General features: G+C 54.0%; 2 protein-coding genes across 3 annotated transcripts in view; one reads left to right on the top strand and one right to left on the bottom strand.

Annotated features, from left to right (window-relative positions):
• Window positions 1-7248: 7248 nt before the first annotated feature.
• CCDC86 (coiled-coil domain containing 86) lies at window positions 7249-16239 on the top strand. The gene is made up of 4 exons (NM_001246553.1): window positions 7249-8040; window positions 13083-13212; window positions 15099-15173; window positions 15365-16239. The coding sequence occupies exons 1-4, from the start codon at window positions 7283-7285 to the stop codon at window positions 15482-15484; spliced, it is 1083 nt and encodes a 360-aa protein (NP_001233482.1). The 5' UTR covers window positions 7249-7282; the 3' UTR covers window positions 15485-16239.
• Window positions 16091-20520, bottom strand: part of PTGDR2 (prostaglandin D2 receptor 2) — a 38718-nt gene continuing 34288 nt past the window's right edge. For both annotated transcript variants that reach the window (XM_009460435.5, XM_522021.8), the window contains one exon: window positions 16091-18875. In XM_009460435.5, the coding sequence (XP_009458710.1) occupies window positions 17676-18869 (1194 nt within the window). In that variant the 5' untranslated portion in view covers window positions 18870-18875 and the 3' untranslated portion in view covers window positions 16091-17675. The remainder of the gene's footprint in view (window positions 18876-20520) is intronic.

Below are 20520 nucleotides of genomic sequence, written 5' to 3' on the forward strand. Positions count from 1 at the left end.
TAAATGGGGTAATATCTGCCAAAGCCTTCGTAGCTACTCTGGAAAGAATCTCAATCATTTAAACTGCCAGTGGAACTGATCCATTTTTATGATGTTTAATTAACTGCAATAAAATGTGTTCTCATCAAGACTGCTGACCATTCTTATGTCCTGAAAGCTTACCCTAAGTGACGTACTTTTCAATTGGTAAACACGGGAATGGGCCTTTTTGGGGAAATGATCTGCTGGTTTCTATAACTGCCCTTTGAAAGGATGCACCATGGCATCGGAGATCCAGAAGAATGAGCCTTGTTGATCCAGTGGGGTCCAGGAGTTGCTCCGTCCTTGGGGGGCTCACGTTCTGTTTGCTCCATGAGAACAGAGAAGGGAGACTGTTGACTCAGGGGAGGGCTCATCTCACCAACCTGGCATTGTATGAGCCCGCTGAATCAGATTTGGGGCCAGTTTTGGTCACCACTAGAGTGTCAGAGAAACTCAGCGGTAGAGAAAGCAGAGATTTTCCCTATCACACGGCCAACAGGAACCAAGGAATCAAGAAACCAGGAACCAAGCTGATCTCATAATTTGCTCCTGGTATGCTCCTCCTTGGTCACCAAGGCAGGGTTTCCAGGGGTTGCCATTGAGATGAAGCCACCATATTGATTGGAAGGGATGACCATCACTTAGGCAGATCTCACACTGTGCAAGGCTTAGAGCTTTAGAGGAAATGAGAGAATAGGGAGAAGTGAATAGAGAGGAAGCCAAATATTAGAGGAAATGAGAGAATAGGGATAAGTGAACAGAGAGGAAGGGAGGGGAAGTGACTCACTATGAAACTGTGATTTTTCAGGTCTTAGGAACTGAGAGTCCATATGTATGGGATGTAAACATGTGTGCCTACCCATCTGTCTGTCTAAGCTCTTCTTCCATACACAGGGATGAAGCCCGCAGCTTTCACCCACTGGCAACATATGCACAGGGTCTATAGCTCTTCCATCTAAATGCAGCCCCATGAAGCTGAGATGGCTCATAGCCAGGGAATAGGGGCCAGATTCTGAGTTGAGAAGTCCTGAGTTCAAGTCCTGTGACTTAACATGTGGGTAACATTCAGCAAGTCAGGTAACCTCTCTGAGATGCCATCTCCTCACCTGTAAAATGGGGGAATTAATTCTTGCTCAGCCTTCCTCAAAGGATAATTTTCAGATTCAGGTGTTTATTATCTGTGCCCCCAAGATGCCATAAGATCCACTAAGGCAGGGACCATGATTGCCCTCTTCCCTGTTGTACCTCTTCATGACACCTGTCATAAACATTCAAAAAAGACTTGGTGTACAAACGAATGATAGTATGATGAACTCAGCCCCTGCCCTAGACAGAAGGCAAAGAAAGAAAGCTCTTCTTGCATTGCTCATTCCTTCCCACCAGATACTGCTCCTTAAAGTGTGGTCTGTGGACCAGTAGCAGCAGCATCACCTGAGAGCTTGTCAGAAGTGCGAATTCAGTCTGGGCATGGTGGCTCACGCCTGTAATCCCAGCACTTTGGGAGGCCGAGGCAGGCGGATCACCTGAGGTCAGGAATTTGAACCCAGCCTGGCCAACACGGCGAAACCCCGTCTCTACCAAAATTACAAAAATTACCTGGCATGGTGGCACATGCCTGGAGTGCCAGCTACTTGGGAGGCTAAGGCAGGAGAATCGCTTGAACCCGGGAGGCAGAGGTTGCAGTGAGCCGAGATCACATCACTGCACTCCAGCCTGGGTGACAGAGTGAGACTCCATCTCAAAAAAAAAAAAAAAAGAAAGAAAGAAATGCAAATTCATGAATCTTAATTTGAGGGGTCAGAGCCCAGTAATCTGTGTTTTAACACACCCTCCATGATTCCAACACTGACGTTTGAAAAGCATTGCTGTTGGACACACTGGGGTGAGGTTGGAATGGGGTATGAGATGCCATGCCCCCTTCTTGAGTTAACGATTTCTACCTGGTTCAGGTGTTCATTACCCAACCCACCCCACCTCTTCTTGGCCTGCCTTGGAGCAGGAGAAATGCTATGGAGGCTGGCAGGGGCCTGAGGAGGGAGAAGTCTTGTCTCCTCCTCCCCCTCCCCATGGTGACCTGGGGGTAGCAGGTCTGGCCCCTTCCTGTTTCAGCAGAACCTGCAGATACCGTGAGAGGATCAGGAGATAAACTCTGCTCTCCTCAGCCCTGAGCAGGGGCAGATACATGAGAGCTTTGCAAAGTGGGCCTCTCCCAGCCAGGCAGCTTCTCTGCACCCTGGCAATGCCCCGTAGGGGCAGCTGGGAGGTCTCAAGCTGGGATTTCAAGTACCACTCCATCCTCCCCCATCCCTTGACCCCTCTCCTGAGGTCTCTTCCCACCTCCTCTCAAGGGTCTGAAACTGATAATGAGCTGTTGGAAGCACGCAGCATAGATGAGCCTCTGAGATAAGCATGCACGGTAAGAACTCACACGATCACCCTGGTAGTGTTCCACGTTCTCAGTGGCACCTGATTCAAAGTACCTAGAAGCAGCTCTTCACACGTGCAAAAGAGAAAGTGGGGGTAACTACTGAAAGAGGAGAGTTGGGCTCCCAGAGAGGTAAAAACAAAATGCAACAGGGACAGAGGAAGAATCCTGCACTATCCGAAAAAGCCAACGGTTCATGTCCAAGATCAGAGCAAGGGGATGTAGGGAGCAGGAGAGCCTGACAGCCACGGGAACCAGACTGAGGGTTTCAATCAGATGTCCATGGGGTGGCTTGAATGCGATCTTGACCACACTGATACAGATCATGGAGTAGGGAGGTGACAAATCCACTCAGCCGTCCACGGGGCAGTCAACCTTAGTGCCACAAGGAGCTCTGGGCCCCACATTCTGGAAGCATTGTAGAGAACTGGTGTCTTTCCCAAAGACTTATCATGTTATGGGAGGAACAGGAGATGCTTAACCTGGATAAAAGACAATTCTGGAAAAGCTACAAGAAAACTGACTTCATATACTTGAGAGAGCTTTGAGCAAAAGACAGAGCAGCTTGGATCTTTGCGGCACAATGAAGATTAGCTGAGGCCCAGTTGCACCTCTGCCCATCTGGGTCCTGCCTTCACTCCTGCCATGCTCAGCAACATCGTTGTTGCCAATGACACCCCAGACTGAGTCAGCCCCATGTCCCAGTCCTAGGCCTGGTGGAGGTGGAGGTTTAGGGCTTAGAGTCAAGAAGCCCTGAGCTCCAGACCTCACCCTGCACCCTTTTTGTGTCACCCTGGCCCCGAAGCGCAGCCTCTCTGGGAGTGGGATTTCCTGGTCAGTAAAATGAGGATGATCACCCCAGCCCTGTAAGGTCGTAATGAGGATCCATTCATTCAACAAATACATATCAAGTACCGTGCTCCTGCTGAAAATCACTCTCCCGAACCGGAGCTCTGGGGAGCACAGGAGCACCCAGAAGAGGTCTGGCGCGTGGTAAGTGCTCAGTTAATGCTGCTGATGACCGCCAGAGGCCCTTTCCCTGCCCTTCTCTCAGAGTTGGCTTCTGGAGAAACACAGCCTGAAACACTGGGGCAAGCAGTGATTGGTCCAGGCATTGTTTCAAGCACTCTGCAAGTACACCACCACACCAGGCTCTTCTGAAAATTTCAGGAGTCTCCTGTGGGCCTCTGCACACCATGTATAATAACAATGACAAACTGAGCTCAGGTGGGAGTAGGGGGTTCTGGGCCAGAGCCCACCTGATGCTGAGGTTGACAAAGTGCCTCCAAGTGTTTGGGGGCCACCCAAAGGCCTCCTCTAAAACACATCTCCCTCTCTCTCTGGTGAAAACCTGAGATCACCCTCTGAAGTATTTCAGGCAAGGCTAGGTGTTGAACAGAAAGCCATGGGGACCCAGGTCCCTGAAATCTGGGGACTGTCAGACCCTCTCAACTGTAGCACCCCTTAGCTGGGGGGAGGTCAATGACTCAGAGGAGAACACCTGATCCCTATCATCCATCCATCTGCCAGCGCTTGGTTTCCGTCAGTCAGCAGATCTCAGGTTACATAAATAAGCTGGTATTGCTGATTCGGCACATTCTGCACGATGGTGTGTGCCAGGTGGTACCCAGCACCTCCCAGCACACAGACCAGAATCAGTGTGATGAATAGGTGAGCAAGGCCCATGTGGGGGCAGCTGCAAGGCAGCTAAGCATGCCACCTCTGGAACCACAATCCTGGCTCCTGAATGTGCCACTGTCTGATTTTGGGCAAGCACCTTAGCCTTCCCATGCCTGATTCCTTGCCTGGAAAACAGGCAGATTTACTGTTAAGAGTTGTGGCTCTGGAATCAGACAGTCTAGGTGTGGGTCTTGCCTCTACCACTTATTTGCTGTGTGACCTTTACAAGTGTCTCAGCCTCTCTGTGCCTCAGTCTTTTTTTTTTTTTTTTTTTGAGACAGAGTCTTGCTCTGTCACCCAGGTTGGTGTGCAGTGGCACGATCTTGGTTCACTGCAACCTCTACCTCCCAGGTTCAAGCAATTCCCCTGCCTCAGCCTCCTGAGTAGCTGGGACTAGAGGCACCTGCCACCACACCCAGCTAATTTTTGTACTTTTACTAGAGATGGGGTTTCATCATGTTGGCCAGGCTGGTCTTGAACTCCTGGCCTCCAGTGATCCGCCCACCTTGGCCTCCCAAAGTACTGGGATTACTACAGGTGTGAGCCAGCGCACCCAGCCTCTCAGTTTCTTTATCTGTAAACTGGGAGTAATAACAACTGCACCTGCCTCACAGGATTGTTGGGAGAAGCATTAAGAAATGGATTTGTACTTGGAGAGTACTTGAAACAATGCCTGGACCAATCATTGCTGGCACCAATGTTTCAGGCTAGGTTTCTGCAGAAGCCAACTCTGAGAAGAGGATTAAGTACAATATTTGTCTGCTCTGAGAATGACCTCAGCAAGCATCTATAAGAAAGTGGGGAAGTGAGACAGGGATGAAGCCAAAAGAGGGTGCATGAGCAGATTACCTTTGTGGGCAATGCAAGTTCAATCCTGTTGGTGGCCTCTGGGGGCTGCAGAGAAGCCCCTCAGTATCCTACCACCTAAAGGCAAGAAAGCTGGGATGTAGAAAGCTACAATAAAAACAAAGGAGCGGCCAGGCACAGTGGCTCACGCCTGTAATCCCAACACTTCAGGAGGCCGAGGCAGGAGGATCACTTGAGCCCAGGAGTTCAAGACCATCCTGAGCAACACAGGGAGACTCCGTTTCTACAAAAAAAAAAAAAAAAAAAATAGCCAGGCATGGTGGCATGAGCCTGTGGTGCCAGCTACTCAGGTGGGAGGATCCCTGGGGCCTGGGAGGTCAAGGCTGCAGTGAGCTGTGATTGTGCCACTGCACTCCAGCCTGGACAACAGAGCAAGACCCTGTCTCAAAAATAATAATAATTTTTAAAAGAAAGCAAAGGAGTGTAAGGGGACAGGGTCCCAACAGCAATCGCCACACCAGGCTCTTCTGAAAATTTCAGGAGTCTCCTGTGGGCCTCTGCACACCATGTATAATGACAATGACAAACTGAGCTCAGGTGGGAGTAGGGGGTTCTGGGCCAGAGCCCACCTGATGCTGAGGTTGACAAAGTGCCTCCAAATGTCTGGGGGCCACCCAAAGACCTCCTCTAAAACACATCTCCCTCTCTCTGGTGAAAACCTGAGATCACCCTCTGAAGTATTTCAGGCTAGACTAGGATATGATCCAATCGGCACTGGAGAGTGATCCCTCCAGCTGGGGACAAGAGCTTAGGAGGCAGGGCAAGCCAAGGGGGACTGGAGCAGGGCAGAGGGGCATACAGTCTCCTCCAGCACTCTGGCAACACCTGCCGGGCTTGGTTCTGAGTGTCAGATCATTGGGGTCTCCAGGCAGGGGCAGGGCATTTAAGGAACTGAATGGAACTCACTCCTCTGACAGTTGGGGGGTGGAAGAGCTGGGCAAGGAGGTGTCCCGGCTGCTTCTGCTGTGGACAGCTGCATGGCAGGGGAGGAGCAGTGAGGCAGGCAAAGCCCCCCTGCAGGGGTCTCCTTGACTCAGGAACATGAGGAAGATGAGGATACTCTGACCCCCGATATTCTTGGACAATTTCCCAGGCCCTCTCACAAGCCCGCAGCTGGAGAAACAATGGTTTCTAAAAGAAACCACTGGAATGTCAGACAGGGGCCCTGGGACCTTTAATGGCCAACCCCAGGCAGTTCCAAGAATTACACAACTGGGCCACTTCCAAGATGTTCTTCCTAAGAAGCATGCTGTAAGTAAATCAAAGCCCCACTCCTAGGTCTCACACGAAAGTCTCCACAGTACCACATTCCCCAACCCCACATCCCGAGAGTCTTCTCTAGGCCTTGGGAGGTCCAGAAGTCAACACCCGCTCACTGGTGAGGTCCCAAAGTGCTTAGTAAGCAAAGTACATTTACAGGTGAATAGCAAGGGAAGGGAGGGGAGGCGAAGCAGGTTCACACACGAGCAAAAACCACTGTCTGGGCTGAAAGGAAGATCGGAGATGATCCAACCCGTCTCTAGAACTGGGGCAAAAGAAGAGGGACGTGGGAGGATATGCAGCTGGTCGAGGGCCCAGGTGAGCCACAGGACAAAGGTGGCGCATCTTATTGGTACCTCAACTTCACTCACAAACGTTGAAAACGCTGAAAAGGGAGGGAGAGCCATGGATTATATACGGAAGCACAGGACGGGAGAATCAAGAGTGTGAACAATTAACACAGAAAAGACCGATCTTCCACCTCCAGGACCCCCAGGTAGCAGTCCCTCAGGTAGGTGGGAGGAGGACTCTGACAGGATCATTTGGGATGCACGAAGCTAGTGCAAAATGACCCCTATTACAAATGAGAAAACAGGCCCAAGGAGGGCAGGACTCTCCCCAACTGCACCGGAGTTGGCTGCCAAACATCCATCGGGCCTTGCCTATGGGCTCCTCGGACCTTTTTTCGACTCTGTTCTCTCCCTGAAATGGGTCCTCCCACTTTCCCTTTTCTACTTGCGCACTCTTCTTTCCCCAGGAAACTTTGCAAGAAAGGCAAAAGCGAATCCCAGGAAAAAGACTAGCACATCAGTCACATGTTAACTGCGCCCGCGCGAATTGCGCATGCGCATGCTGAGCCCCACTCGTCCCAACCCCGGTCCCGCCTCTCCACACCTCACCAACATGGCCGCCTCAGCAACAGCCCCATCCTGTGCGTCACGGACGCGGCGACTCCTGACGTCATAGGAAGGCGCCGGTTTCGGCGGGGGCTGCACGTGCGCAGGGGTGTGGAAACTTACCGGCTGAGCCATGGATACACCGTTAAGGCGCAGCCGACGGCTGGGAGGCCTAAGGCCCGAATCCCCCGAGAGCCTCACCTCAGTTTCGCGGACGAGACGGGCCCTTGTGGAGTTCGAGTCGAACCCAGAAGAAACGAGGGAGCCCGGGTCTCCTCCGAGTGTGCAGCGGGCTGGCCTGGGGTCCCCCGAAAGGCCGCCGAAGACAAGCCCAGGATCACCCCGTCTGCAGCAGGATGCAGGCTTGGAGTCCCCCCAAGGGCAGCCAGAGCCAGGCGCAGCGTCCCCCCAGCGTCAGCAAGACCTACACCTGGAGTCGCCTCAAAGACAGCCGGAGTACAGTCCTGAATCCCCACGATGTCAGCCGAAGCCAAGTGAGGAGGCACCAAAGTGTTCTCAGGACCAGGGAGTACTGGCCTCGGAGTTGGCCCAGAGTAAGGAGGAGCTGACCCCGGGGGCCCCCCAGCATCAGCTACCGCCGGTCCCGGGATCACCAGAGCCTTACCCCGGTCAGCAAGCTCCCGGTCCGGAGCCCTCTCAGCCACTACTGGAGCTGACACCCAGGGCACCTGGCTCCCCCCGGGGTCAGCATGAGCCGAGCAAACCACCTCCAGCTGGGGAGACGGTGACAGGCGGCTTCGGGGCAAAGAAGCGAAAAGGTTCTTCATCCCAGGCCCTAGCGTCCAAGACGTTGAATAAAGAGGAGCTTCCTGTAATCCCAAAGGGGAAGCCCAAATCGGGACGAGTGTGGAAGGACCGCTCCAAGAAAAGGTGAAGTGGGGGACAGCATGGACAGGGGTGGCGTTCTCTATGGTGTTGGGACCCCGCCTTTGCCCTGCTGCAGCCTGGAGAATAGCCCCAGGGTTAGAGAGAGCTCACGTTAGTGGGGATGTTAGCAAACAGGTAATTACAATCAGAATGTGGTAAAATGCCCTGGGATCCCGGAGAGGGTGGGGCCAGGCCCTCAAAGATCAATTTCTCTGATGCCTTTCCTCCTCAGGGTCCCTATGGGCCTCTCCTGTAGCACCTCAGGTCTGTATTCGTTCAACAGACATTTACCGTTGTCTGCCCTCTCTAGTAAGGGAGGCAGAAGCAAGTAAACCAGCCATTACTTGATCAAAGCAGTGAGGTCTTCATCCAATATAGTCTATTACAGTTATTTGCCTTTAAAATAAAAAGTATTACTGAGCACTGATTATATAAGGATTTACCAGTCAACAGCCTTAATAAGGATTTACCAGTCAACAGCCTTTCAAACATGGAACAGCATGTGTCATCACGCTTAATCTGCACGTCAGCCCTGTGAAGCAGGTGGTGTTATTATTCCTGTTTTTTGTGTGAGGAAACCAAGGCTAAATGAGTGGTAGGCACAGGACCTGAGCACAGATCTGATTCCGAAGCCTGTGTGCAAAAAACCCCTTTACCCAATCCCTGTAGATCCACCTTGAATTGGATTGCAACTTTCTTAAGGGGCAGGCACGAGATCTTTCTTGTCTTTCTGTGCCAAGGGCATAGTAAATGCTCAATGAATGCTTATTTAATGAAGGAACGAAGTAGCTCATCTGAAGAAGGAAGAGTGTAGGCTGCCATGAAGGAGAGGTGTGGGGTTCAGTTCCAATTCGAGCTAATGGGAACCACAGGGGGGAGTCAGGGATGTATGCCTGTGAGGGACCATGAGGAAGGAGGGTGTTTTTAAGGAAGAAGCTGACTCTGTGCCAGGCTTCGTGCTAGGCCCTTTTCTTGTATCCTTAAAACCCTAGGCTGTGGATATTATCCCCCCACCCCTGATGAAACAGAAGAAACTGAGGCTTACAGGGTAATTTACTGCAAGTCTCCCATGGGAGAGACTTTGAGGCTAGAGTGACTGTAACTGTTGGAGAAGTGGATGATGGCACTACCCCTCTGCCCTGTCCCAGGGGGTCACAGGAGAATGGCAGGGCCGTTGATGGCCATGTGGAACTGGAGGAGGCTGGTTCAGGTGGGAAGAGGGTGATGAGCAAGTTGAGCGGGTGAAGCTTGGGGTCCTGGTACTCACGCTGCAGGTGGGGAGATGGGCTTGCTGAGCTAGAGGGGGCTGGGCCCATGCAGAGGTGGGGAGAAGGGAGGGGCCCACACAAGACACAGGATCAGCAGCTGGAGCAGAGTAGGAGGCCACAGATCACTTGACCAAGAAATCTGGAGAGAGGGTGTGTGGTTCCAGCTCCCTGCCCAACTGCAGACCCATCCTGACTCACTGTTGCTCACTCAGAGCATGCACTCCAGCCTCCTTAATGAGGCCGGCAGGCCCACCCTCCTCTCCCCTCCATCACTAGAGCTTCCACACTGTTGTCCCCTCCATGTTCCTCCCATGTGTGACGCTCCCTCCTTCCTCAGCGCCTTCACACGTGCTGTTCCCACTGTTGGAAAGGCTCTTTCCCTGGCCAGTCCCCCACTCATGTTTCAGGGCTCAGTTCAAATGTCACCTCCTCTGAAAAGCCTCTCTGGCTTATCCAGCTAGGGTTAAGTCCCCATGCTTTATATTATCATTGTGTGCTGTACTTCTCTTTTGTAACACCTCCATTTGCACAAATGCTTATTTATTTGTGATTCTTATTGACTGCCTGTTTTCCTTTAAACCGGAGGCTCCGTGAGAGTGTAAGAGTGGGGACTTACCTATCATGACTAGATGCCCCAGAGCCCAGTGCAGGGTAGGGCACTAAGCTGAACAAGTGGATGAATTGAGGACAGAAGGTAGTTCATTCATTCATCAACCAGTTGCTCAGATCTTGGGTAAACATGGCTGTGAACAAAAAGTCTCTGCTCTCCTGAAGCAAACATTCTAAATGTGGGAAACAGATAAAGAACAAGTACACACATGATATGTCAGTAATAAAGACTTCAAAGAAAAATAAACCAGGATGGGGACCAGAGAATAACAGGGCGGGCAGGGTATTGCCACAGTGCTCAGAGATGGCCTTGCAGATAAACAGGTCTGAGCAGAGGGAGCCGGGCAGAGATCTGGGGAAACAGTATCCAGGCAACAGGAAAGGGATGTTCAGAGGTATTGAGGTGGGAGCAAGCTCCCGTTTGAGAGGCTTTCCAGAGGTCTCGCTGCTGGAATGAGGGGGAGAAGGGGAACAGTAGGAGATGAGGTCAGAGAGACAGCAGGGCCTGGTGACCCTTACAGGGACTCCCGGCTTTCCTGAGTGAGCTTGGGAGCCATGGAAGGGTGTCAAGCAAAGGAATGAAATGACCTGACTTGTGAGATCAGCCTGGCTACTGAACACAGACATAGGCGGGCAGGGGTGAAGGCAGGAAAACCCACAAGGAGGCTGTCTCAAGAGAACTAAAACAGCTTCCGAAGCTGCAGGCAGGTCGGTGGCGAGGGGCCCAGCAGGGCCACTGAATGGATGTTTGGGATCTTTGAGGGAGCAGCTTCAGTGGGTAGTAAGTGAGCCTGGAGATGGGTGGGAAGCAGCTCCTGCTGCAGGGAGGAAGACAGCCGCAGCTGGGAAAGTGTATGTGGTGAGGGAGACCTGGCTGCAGCCCTGTCTTCGTGCTCATGCCAAACGCCACTTTCTCCATAGTGCCATTGGGCATGCTGTCTGCCTTCTCTGAGGAGTAGCATTTATGGAGCACCTATTACGTGTGTGTGTCGATTAAATCTCCCACCACCCTTTGGGTTAGGAATGATTCTCATCTCCACTGGACAGGATGCTGAGACTTAGAGAGGCTACCTTGCTCCAGGTCACCCAGGTTGGACTTGGAACCCAGGCCTGAGTTTCCTCAATACCCAGGTAGAACCAATGGTCTGGAACTGCCCTGCCTCAGTACCTTAGCTGCCAGCCACATGTGGCTATGTACATTTAAATTAATTAAAATTAAATAAAATTTAAGATTCAGTTTCTCTATCAACACCAACCACATTTCTAGCGCTCAGCAGCCACCCATGACTAGTGGCTACCTTATTGGACAGTGTCAATGTGGAATGTTTCCACCATCTTAGAAAGTTCTGTTTGACAGCCCTGCTCTACAGAGATGCAGCACTGTGTCTTGTGGTTCTGTGTGTCTCTAGGCTCCCAACACCTTGTCCCTTCAGGGTTCTCGTACCCCAGCTTGGGAAGCCCAGCTTTACAGTTATGGGGGAAGTCCATGTGGCACCCCATTCTTAGTGCTTAGGAGGCCAGGCCTTCAGTGGCAAGGCCTTGGGAAGGGGAGAAGGAAATCAGGGAGCTGCGGCCAGAAGTCGGCAGGGCCAAGGGACACCAAAATAGGCCTTGAATCTTTAAAAGAGAAAGACCTAATTTCAGCATGTGGAGGCCACCGAGAGACTTCTTTGCATTTTGTTTTTACTTTTTTTGAATGGAAATTTTCAAGCATACAAAGAAAGAGCAAAGCTCTCAAGTCCCCATTATCAGCATCAACACAGCTCAGCATTTTCCTAGTCTAGCTTCATCTTTGATACTTGGCTTTTTTTTCTTTTTTTCTTTTTTTTTGTTTTGAGATGGAGTTTCATTCTTGTTGCCCAGGCCGGAGTGCAATGGAGCAATCTCGGCTCACCGCAACCTCCGCCTCCTGGGTTCAAACGATTCTCCTGCCTCAGCCTCCCCAGTAGCTGGGATTACAGGTGTGTGCCACCACACCCAGCTAATTTTGTATTTTTAGTAGAGACAGGGTTTCTCCATGTTGGTCAAGCTGGTCTCGAACTCCCGACCTTAGGTGATCGGCCCACCTCAGCCTCCCAAAGTGCTGGGATTACAGGCGTGAGCCACTGCGCCCGGCTGATCTTTGGCATTTTTTTTTCCCTGAAATATTTTAAAGTACATCCTAGACATATCATCCCATTCATAAATCCTTGTAGTATGCATTTTTACAGAGATGAGCTCAGTTCTCCTGTAACTCTAAAATCATCGTTGCTCTTTTCAGATTTCCCTGAGAGCCCTGATGCCCACTTCATCTCCAGCTGGGGGAAGAGATTCTTTTTCTTTTTTCTTTTTTTTTTTTTTTTTTTTTTGAGACAGAGTCTTGCTCTGTCACCCAGGCTGGAGTGCAGTGGCGCGATCTCGGCTCACTGCAACCTCCACCTCCCAGGTTGAAGCAGTTGTACCTCAGCCTCCCAAGTAGCTGGGACTATAGGCATACACCATCACACCCAGCTAATTTTTGTATTTTTAGTAGAAACTTTAGTAGGTTTTAGTAGGCTTAGTAGGTTTTGCCATGTTTGCCTGGCTGGTCTCCAACTCCTGGACTCATGTGGTCTGCCCACCTTGGCCTCCCAAAGTGCTGGGATTACAAGCATGACCACTGCATCCGGTCTTGGCGGGGAAGATCCTGAATCATTACCCAGAACTTTAACCACTCACACTGTTCTGAAATGGAATGGGCCACCTCCCTAGGGGGTGAGCGCCCCGCCTCCAGAGGCATTCACACCCGGGCCAAATGCGCTTGGCGGAAGCAACAGAACTTTACAGCAGGGGCCGCGTAGCCTGGACTCTGCAGTCGCTGACAGGATTCAAGTCCTGACTGCCACAAGGTATCTTTAGGCAGCTATTTAACCTCTCCGCGCCTTGGCCTGCTCCTCTGTAAGTGGAGAGGATAGGAGTACCCACCTCAGAGGCATGTAGCCAAGGCTTGAGAAATGGCAGCCAGCACAATCAGGGTTCCCTCCCGCCCCAAGTTTCTGCAGCCCTGGAAGGCCGCCTGTCAGGCCAGCAAGGAGGTGGTTCTGCCTGGGCTCTGGGGAAGAAGGTCCAGAGCCTCCGGCCGAGAGGAGACAGGGCATGGGTGGCGCTTGCCCCACAGACCCTGTATGCACCCACTTCTCCCCCTTTCAGATTCTCCCAGATGCTTCAGGACAAGCCCCTGCGCACATCGTGGCAGCGGAAGATGAAGGAACGGCAGGAGAGGAAGCTGGCCAAGGACTTTGCCCGTCACCTGGAGGAGGAGAAGGAGAGGCGCCGCCAGGTGAGGGGCCAGCCAGGCTGAGGCTGGGGCTCAGAGGACTAAGCTAGTGTCTGCTGGTACAGACCTGAGGCGAGGGCCTCCACGGGTGCCTGGGGGAGGCCGACTTGGTTAAAAAACGTTCTTGAATCTGAAGGCCCGAGGGAGGAAGGGCACCTGGCCAGAAGCAGATGTGCAGTCTGGGACTACAGGGCAGGGAGGCCCAGGGGACCATACAGTTTAGCCTGGGCTGCCGAAAGAGCCTCGGGGACGGGGACGGAGGGGGAGGACCAGAAGCGGGCCTTGGGGAGAAGCCCGGGAGGAAGTCCTGGGTGGTAGGGCAGTCAGTGAGATGGGGTCGAGGGCCCTTTGCTGGGACCTACTCAGTTGGGAAGGGCTTGCAGATTGGAAATCCATGTCCCCGGTATGGCTGCTGTCATTCTCCAAGAAGCAGCCCACACACCAGCAACGTGGATGGCCCCCGCACCTTTCCTCCACTTCTGTCCCCTGTCACCCATCCCAGAGCCAGGAAGCCCCTGTAAAGGGTCACAGCCTCACCCACATCTGCCAGGGACTTTTAAGCAGGGGGAAGAGGGCACTCAGCAGGCAGCATGCAGAGAAAGCGGAGTGGCATTGGTCAGCCCCTGCCCCCCAGGGCAGGGCAGTCAGTGGGAGATTCCTCCTCCACTCCTCTAATGACCCAGGCGTGTAGGAGGAGTGCCGAACGGGATTCAGACAACTCATCCATAGTCCGTGGTCCCAGGCTGGCCACTGAGAAACGGGGTGGGCCAGTCACTCAGTCATCTGTCCCCTGCTCTAAGTCACCCCAGCTCAGCTTACAGCTGACATCTGAGGAATAGTGTGTCTGCCACCATATGCTGAGGCCTTATCTCTTTTCCTGTGTGGCCCTGGCTCTCTCTTGGGCAAGACAGAGCTGCTGTCTCACTTCTCACCGTCCACTGCGGAGGTGCTCCTGCCCAGCCCCCAGCCTGGGCCTGCCCTGACCACAGGAGGCCAAGGCTCACTTCTCCTTCCTCCCCAGGGGCCTGGGCCACCCCTGCTACCCCAAGTCACCAAAGCCAGCAGAGACTCCTAACCATGCAGCAGCCTTGGAGCTGACGTCCCCACCCTGGCCTTGCTGAGGGACACAGTCAGCATGGCTAGAGAGCACTGGGCTTCCCCTCCCAAGACAGTCTCCATCTAGAGTCTCAGTGTGCCCAAGGAGCTAGGGGCTGCTCCAAGCCCTGCACGTGCATTCCCTCATTGATTTCCCAAAACTATCTTACGAGGTAGATACTGTGGTCACTGTCACTTTAAAGATGAAGAAGCTGAGGCACAGACTTAGCTAAGGTCTCCTGTTTAGGAAATAACAGGATCCAGATTGAAACCCAGCCCAGATAGCTCCAGAGCCTTTTCTGTGCAGTGCAGCCCCTGCCCAGCCCCACACCTGCGAAAATCTCAGGGACCCAGCCCTCACCCCTAGCCTGGCATTCTGCAGCAGCGGGACTCCAGGGGAAGAGGGGGAGACTGTCCAAGAGGGTGGGAATGGGGGAAGGGCCAGCACCCCTTTCTCCCTTGGCAGTTGATGAGGGTGGCACGAGGGGTCACTGTCTGCATGTGCGTGAATCTCCAGGTGGGCACCCCCCGTGTCTCAGCCCCTGTCCTCAGTTGCCTGTCCCATACCCACCTTTCAACATGCTGTCAGGAGCTTCCACCACAGCAGGCCCCTGGCACTAGACCGTGGCACAGGATTGCTGGCCCTCCACCCACACATCACCAACCTGGAGCCTGGCAGAGAGGGCCTTTCCCCTTCCTCCTGGGAATTCTGCCCACTCGCACTCTTCTGCGGCCTGAGAGACCAGGGCTGCCTGTGCTGCCTGACTCAAATCCCCTTCTCCCACACGTTCCAGGAGAAGAAACAGCGCCGGGCTGAGAACCTGAAACGCCGCCTGGAGAATGAGCGGAAGGCAGAGGTCGTCCAAGTGGTGAGTGTCTCGTTTTCCCCCTCTGCCCTTCTGCCCCACTTGGGGGTGCAAACCAGGGCCTCGACCCCTGCCTCATGTACCCCCACTCTCATGCTACGATCTCAGGCCCTTGTGGGGCAGCCTTCCTCTCCCCTGGGAATTTGGACCGAGGCTGCAGCCGCACTAATGTCCTCCCCTCATACCACCCCCAGATCCGAAACCCCGCCAAGCTCAAGCGGGCAAAGAAGAAGCAGCTGCGCTCCATTGAGAAGCGGGACACCCTGGCCCTGCTGCAGAAGCAGCCGCCCCAGCAGCCGGCAGCCAAGATCTGAGCTCAGGACGGCCCGAGGCCTTCCATGGCCAACAACCATGTCAGACAGCACCTCAGGCCGCTGCTCAGATGCCTCTGCTGGAGCCGGCACTCCAAACCCATGGCTCCAGAACAGGGACCCCCCACCCCGACCGGGGCTCCTCGGCCTTTGAAGGCTTCCAGGCAGGTCTGTGTGGGACAGAAGCCCAGAGGGGGCCTGGGACCTGGCAGAGATGGGGGCAGGAAGAGATTCAGCTCCCATCCCTCCTTCCTCTCCTTCTCCAAGTGCCTTCAAACCAAGAACTGTACATTCTTCTGGTTCCTCAGTGAGCTGGTGACTGGCAGGTGACTCCCTCAGCAGTGTATGCCGTTTCTCAGCATCCTAGGTCCATCCCAGGCCTGGAGGCTGACAGTTGGGAATCCAGCTTCCCCCACACCTTCCCAAAGGCTGCTCTGAGCACCTCCACACCCCACTGCCTCTGTCCCCAGCAAACTGAATCCGGTTCCTCTCCACTTTTCAATACTGAAAGATTAAAATGGGGAGGTTGCAGGGAGCAGAGCTTTTCCCTAGCACCCCCTTTCCCAAACCAGTCTCTGCAGAAGCCCCAGAGAATCTAACTCATGCCTATCCAGTCTACAGCAAAAATATTTATTGAGTGCCTGTTGCATACAGGCACAATCCTAGGCACCGGCAAATACAGACAATAGACCAAAGTCCCTGCCCTCGAGGAGCTTTCATTCTGATGGAGAGAAAACATAATAAACAAGCAAAATGCACCACGTGTCCAATGGGGGAAGTGCTATGAGTAAAGGGGGAAGGGATGGGAGGGAGCAGGGGTGAGGTGTCAACACAGGGTGGCTCTGCAGCTAGCTGGGCACCTCACTGTTCCCTTTGCTCAGCACCTGCTGTGGGCCAGGCCTTCAGCGACCCTGGCCTTTGGTGGCAGAAAAAACACAGGACCAAGATCTCAAGAGTTTCTCATCTGCTTCTTCCACTGACATTTCATCCACCAAGCAAAATTCATTGACACCGACTTTTCAGTCCCTGGGCTGCAGAGCTCAAACACAGCAGTCTCTGACCCCAAGTCCATAGCAGGTGGAGGAATGAGACGCGGTGCAGTGGAAGTGATAGGTCAGAGGTGCAAGTTACCCCTCCCATCCGCAAAAGGGAAATGGTAGCTGCCCAGCCCCATGTGGCCTGGAGGCGGGGCTGCACAGATCTTGGGATTACCAGTGCCCAGAGGGATCCCACAGAACACCAGGCCGACAGGGAGGCTGGTCCGCTTAGCTAAGAAATGACGTGTGCTGTGCCCATTCAAGTTCTAACGACCAAAGACTTTTAGTCATTTCCCCCGTTGGATTTGATTAGCCCCAGGTTTCCCAAGTGCTTGACCATGCCATCCCCTGCTGCTTCTGCCTTGGAAGCACTTTGGGCAGTGCTGGGTCACAAGGTAGCATCTTAAGTCCCTCGAGTAGGTCAGAGAATGTCCTTGCTCACCAGAGAGTCATTGAGCATGTGATGCCTAGGGTTAGAGTGCAGACCCTGTGGTCGTTAGCCCTGAAACTGGGCAAGTCACTTAACCTCCCTGAGCCAGAATGTGCTCAGCTGTAAAGACTGGCTAATAGAAGCTGCCCCTTAAGATTGTGGTATGAAGCGTCTAGCGCAGTAAGCATTGGCTAAATGAAGAGGGCAGGCTGGAAGAGTGCTTCTCAAACCTTTCCTCTCTCTTCTCCAAAAATACATGGATGGTTTAACATAAAACTCCCTCCCCCCTCCCCCATCATCTGGTAAAACTGAACTCCGGGGAGACGCACCCCGTGTGCCCTTCCGACTCCACTGCCCTAGAGTGGGAAGTCTATTATGAGTTTCACTTTGTGTTATCCAGGCCTCGCCTGTGAACCTGCCGCACTGGCTTCTCGGCCTGGGAACTTGTTAAGTGCAGACTCTTAAGTACCCGGCCCCGGCCTCCTGGATCAGACTGCACTTAACAAGACCCCTAGGTGATTCACAGGCACATCAAGGTTTGAGAAGCACTGCTTTAACTCACTGTTTCTGAAAAAGATTCAGAGTCTCCCGGGGCGCTTTAAAATGCAGGTGCCTGGGTCCCGCCCCTCGGACTTTGATCACTGCGGCTGGAGTGCGGATATCGAATTGAACCGCGGCACCCTGGTGATACTTTCGCGTGTGAGTGCCGCCCTACGTGGGCCGGGTTCTAACTCGAGGTGCTGCTCAGCGCCCGGTTCAGGGGGCCCGTCTGCGGGGACGCTGCGCAGCTGCCCAGCAGCCAGCCGAGGAGACGCGCGGGGCCCCGCGGTTCCTCCGGGCGGCTGCGGAGAGCTAAAGGGGAGGCCGAGCGGGCAGTGGAGGAGGTGCGGCGGCGGCGGCGGCTGCTTCCCGCGCCACCCAGCTCGCTGTCGTCCACCAGCACGCTCTCCAGCACCGTGCGCAGCGAGCGCCGCAGCTTGCGCAGCATGTCGGGGCAGGTGAGCACGTAGAGCACCGGGTTGGCCACGCTGTTGAAGAAGGCCAGGCTGGTGACGAAGGGCAGCCCGCGCCACACGAGCGGCCGCAGCCCCGGGTTAGCGTGCGCCCGCGCCTCCAGCAGGCTGAACACGTGGTAGGGCCCCCAGCAGAGCGCGAAGGCGGCCACGACGGCCGCCACCAGGCGCACGAAGCGGCCTGGCCGCCGGCGGCCGCGGTGCTGCAACCGCAGGCTCACGGCCGCGTGGCTCGAGGCGATGATCGCCAGCGGCACCAGGAAGGCCAGCAGGAACTTGCTGACGGCCAGGGCCGCCTGGCGCGAGTTGCACGTGGCATCGCGGTCAGGCCCCGGGTTCAGGAGCAGCACATTGTAGTAGCACATAATGCGCCCGTCCAGCCGCGAGATGGTGTCCCGGAACACGAAATAGGGCACCGTGTTGAGCACCGCTAGTGCCCAAAGCACCAGGCAGACTTTGTGCGCCGCGGCCACGGTGCGGTGGTTCTGCGCCCACACCGGCCGCACCACCTGCAGGCAGCGGTCCAGGCTGATGGCGCTAAGCAGGAAGCCGCTGGCGAACATGTTGAGAAAGAAGATGGAGGAGTGCAGTTTGCAGAAGGTGGTGCCCAGCTCCCACGAGTGGCCCACAGCCAAGAAGTAGGTGAAGAAGGGCAGGGAAGCAGAGGCCAACAGGTCGGACAGCGCCAGGTGCAGCACCCAGGTGGTGACCACGGTCTGGCGCATGCGGCAGCCCACCACGAAGAGGATGACTCCATTCTCCACCAGGCCCAGCAGCGAGGCCAGCCCGTGCAGCAGCACGGCCGCGTGGTCGATGTAGCGGATGCTGGTGTTGCTGTGGCTCTGGAGACGGCTCATCTGCTCCAGGATGGGGCAGAGTGGCTTCAGTGTGGCGTTGGCCGACATCATGGGGCTCTGCAGTGGAGGGAAGGAGGCGCCTAAGTTGGAAGTGCAGAGGCCACGGGGGAATCAAGAGAGAGGCCCGGAGTGGGACCCTGCCCAGGAGATGCCAATGTGACCCACGAATATACTGGGCGGTGGGGGTGGGGGGAATAATATCCCAGCATTGCTGTGCTTGGGCAAGTCATTTAACCTTCCCGAGCCTTTTTCTGCCTCTGAAACTTGGATGTCAGTCATAACCGCACCTAGCTCATAGAGTTATTGGGAGAATTAAGTGAGTTTAATACATAAAAGCATTTAGAACATGGCCTGGCACAGAGCAAGCACTTTATCAGTGTCACTGTGATGATTATGGAGCAAATGGTCTAAGATCACACAGAGAAAAAGGAACAAGGTCAGGCCACACAGGACTCCTTTTTCCCATCCCCAGAGCACTGGCGGGTGAAGGAGGCCCCACAATTAGGGCAAGAGGATTCTGCTGGCCCGGGCGATGGAGATGCTGCCCCTTCCCACAGCATCCACACCGCCCCCAGATGTTGCCTCTCTACAGATCCTCCATGCAGCTCCCCGCACTCAGTGGTGGCTGGTTAGATGTGCCGACCATAAACAGTGGAACCAGCCCCTCCTCTGATGGTTGGAGAGGAAATAAGATAAGAGCCAGGAGAGCTGGGAAGGAGGAACTCCCACATGGGGCTCTGGAGGCCCAATGGGGCCAAAAGATCTCTCCCTTCTCAGGAGCAGCCACAGCAGCTCTCTCCGCCCCAGGAAACCCACCCCTGTTCATTCACTTACTCCATCATGCACTCATCCAACAAATAAGACGTGCATGCTTACATCCTCATTGAAAGCCCGAAAGACCATCTGATGTGAGGCTGGTCAAGACCAGTGAGGGCTGAGGAAATTCCATGAGGCTCCATGCAGGAGGTAGGAGGCAAGTAGCAGGGGACAGGGACTCAGGGTGTCCTGGGCACCAATGACACTCCAGGTACTATGGTAGGTCCTTCACATAGGTGCTTTCTGGCTCTAGAAAAATGGTGCTAGTACTCCATCCTATTTTACAGATGAGAAAACTGAGCCTCAAGTGGTTAAATAACTGGCCCAGAGCCACCCAGACAGCACAAACATGTGGAGGAGAAAGTTTCATGCTCAGCCTGTGCTCTTTCCTCTACCCCTACTCCAAGGAAGAGAGGATGGAGGAGGAGGAAGAAAAGCGGGAGAGGGGAGCAATGGTCTTCAGTACTCATCTTTCTAGGGAAAACACTGTTGGCCAGGATGAGAAAACCCACTCCCTTCCAGAGACCACAGTCCTTTATAGAGTGGGGTTCTGGGATATCAAACTAGAATTCTGCTGGCGGAGGAGCCCCTTGGAGCTAGAGACCTGCAGGTAGATGGAAGAGGAGCCTGTGCTTCCTGAGAATGGTCATACTTCCTAGGCTTTAGAATGTGCAGAGCAGTCACTCTTGCAATGAACCTATGAGACCCCATTTTTCAGAAGAAGAAACAACAACTTGCCCAGCGTTCCTCAGCTGCAGCAGTGGGGCTGGGACTTCACTCCCAGCAGATAGCCAAGTACCATCCCCTGTCTGCCCTGAAACATTCCCTGCAGACCAGCTGCTGCTTATCCAAGTCCTATGGGGATGATCAGAGAGCACAGTCCTGC

Source organism: Pan troglodytes, chromosome 9, assembly GCF_028858775.2.
Source record: "Pan troglodytes isolate AG18354 chromosome 9, NHGRI_mPanTro3-v2.0_pri, whole genome shotgun sequence".
NCBI classification, from domain to species: Eukaryota; Metazoa; Chordata; class Mammalia; order Primates; family Hominidae; genus Pan; species Pan troglodytes.

Bases quoted from the DNA above. Each gene is read 5' to 3' on its own strand.
- CCDC86 (NM_001246553.1), top strand. From the start codon at position 7,283: ATGGATACACCGTTAAGGCGCAGCCGACGGCTGGGAGGCCTAAGGCCC. The intron at 13,213-15,098 runs GTGAGGGGCCAG...CACACGTTCCAG, and splicing joins AGAAGGAGAGGCGCCGCCAG to GAGAAGAAACAGCGCCGGGC. The intron at 15,174-15,364 runs GTGAGTGTCTCG...TACCACCCCCAG, and splicing joins AGGCAGAGGTCGTCCAAGTG to ATCCGAAACCCCGCCAAGCT.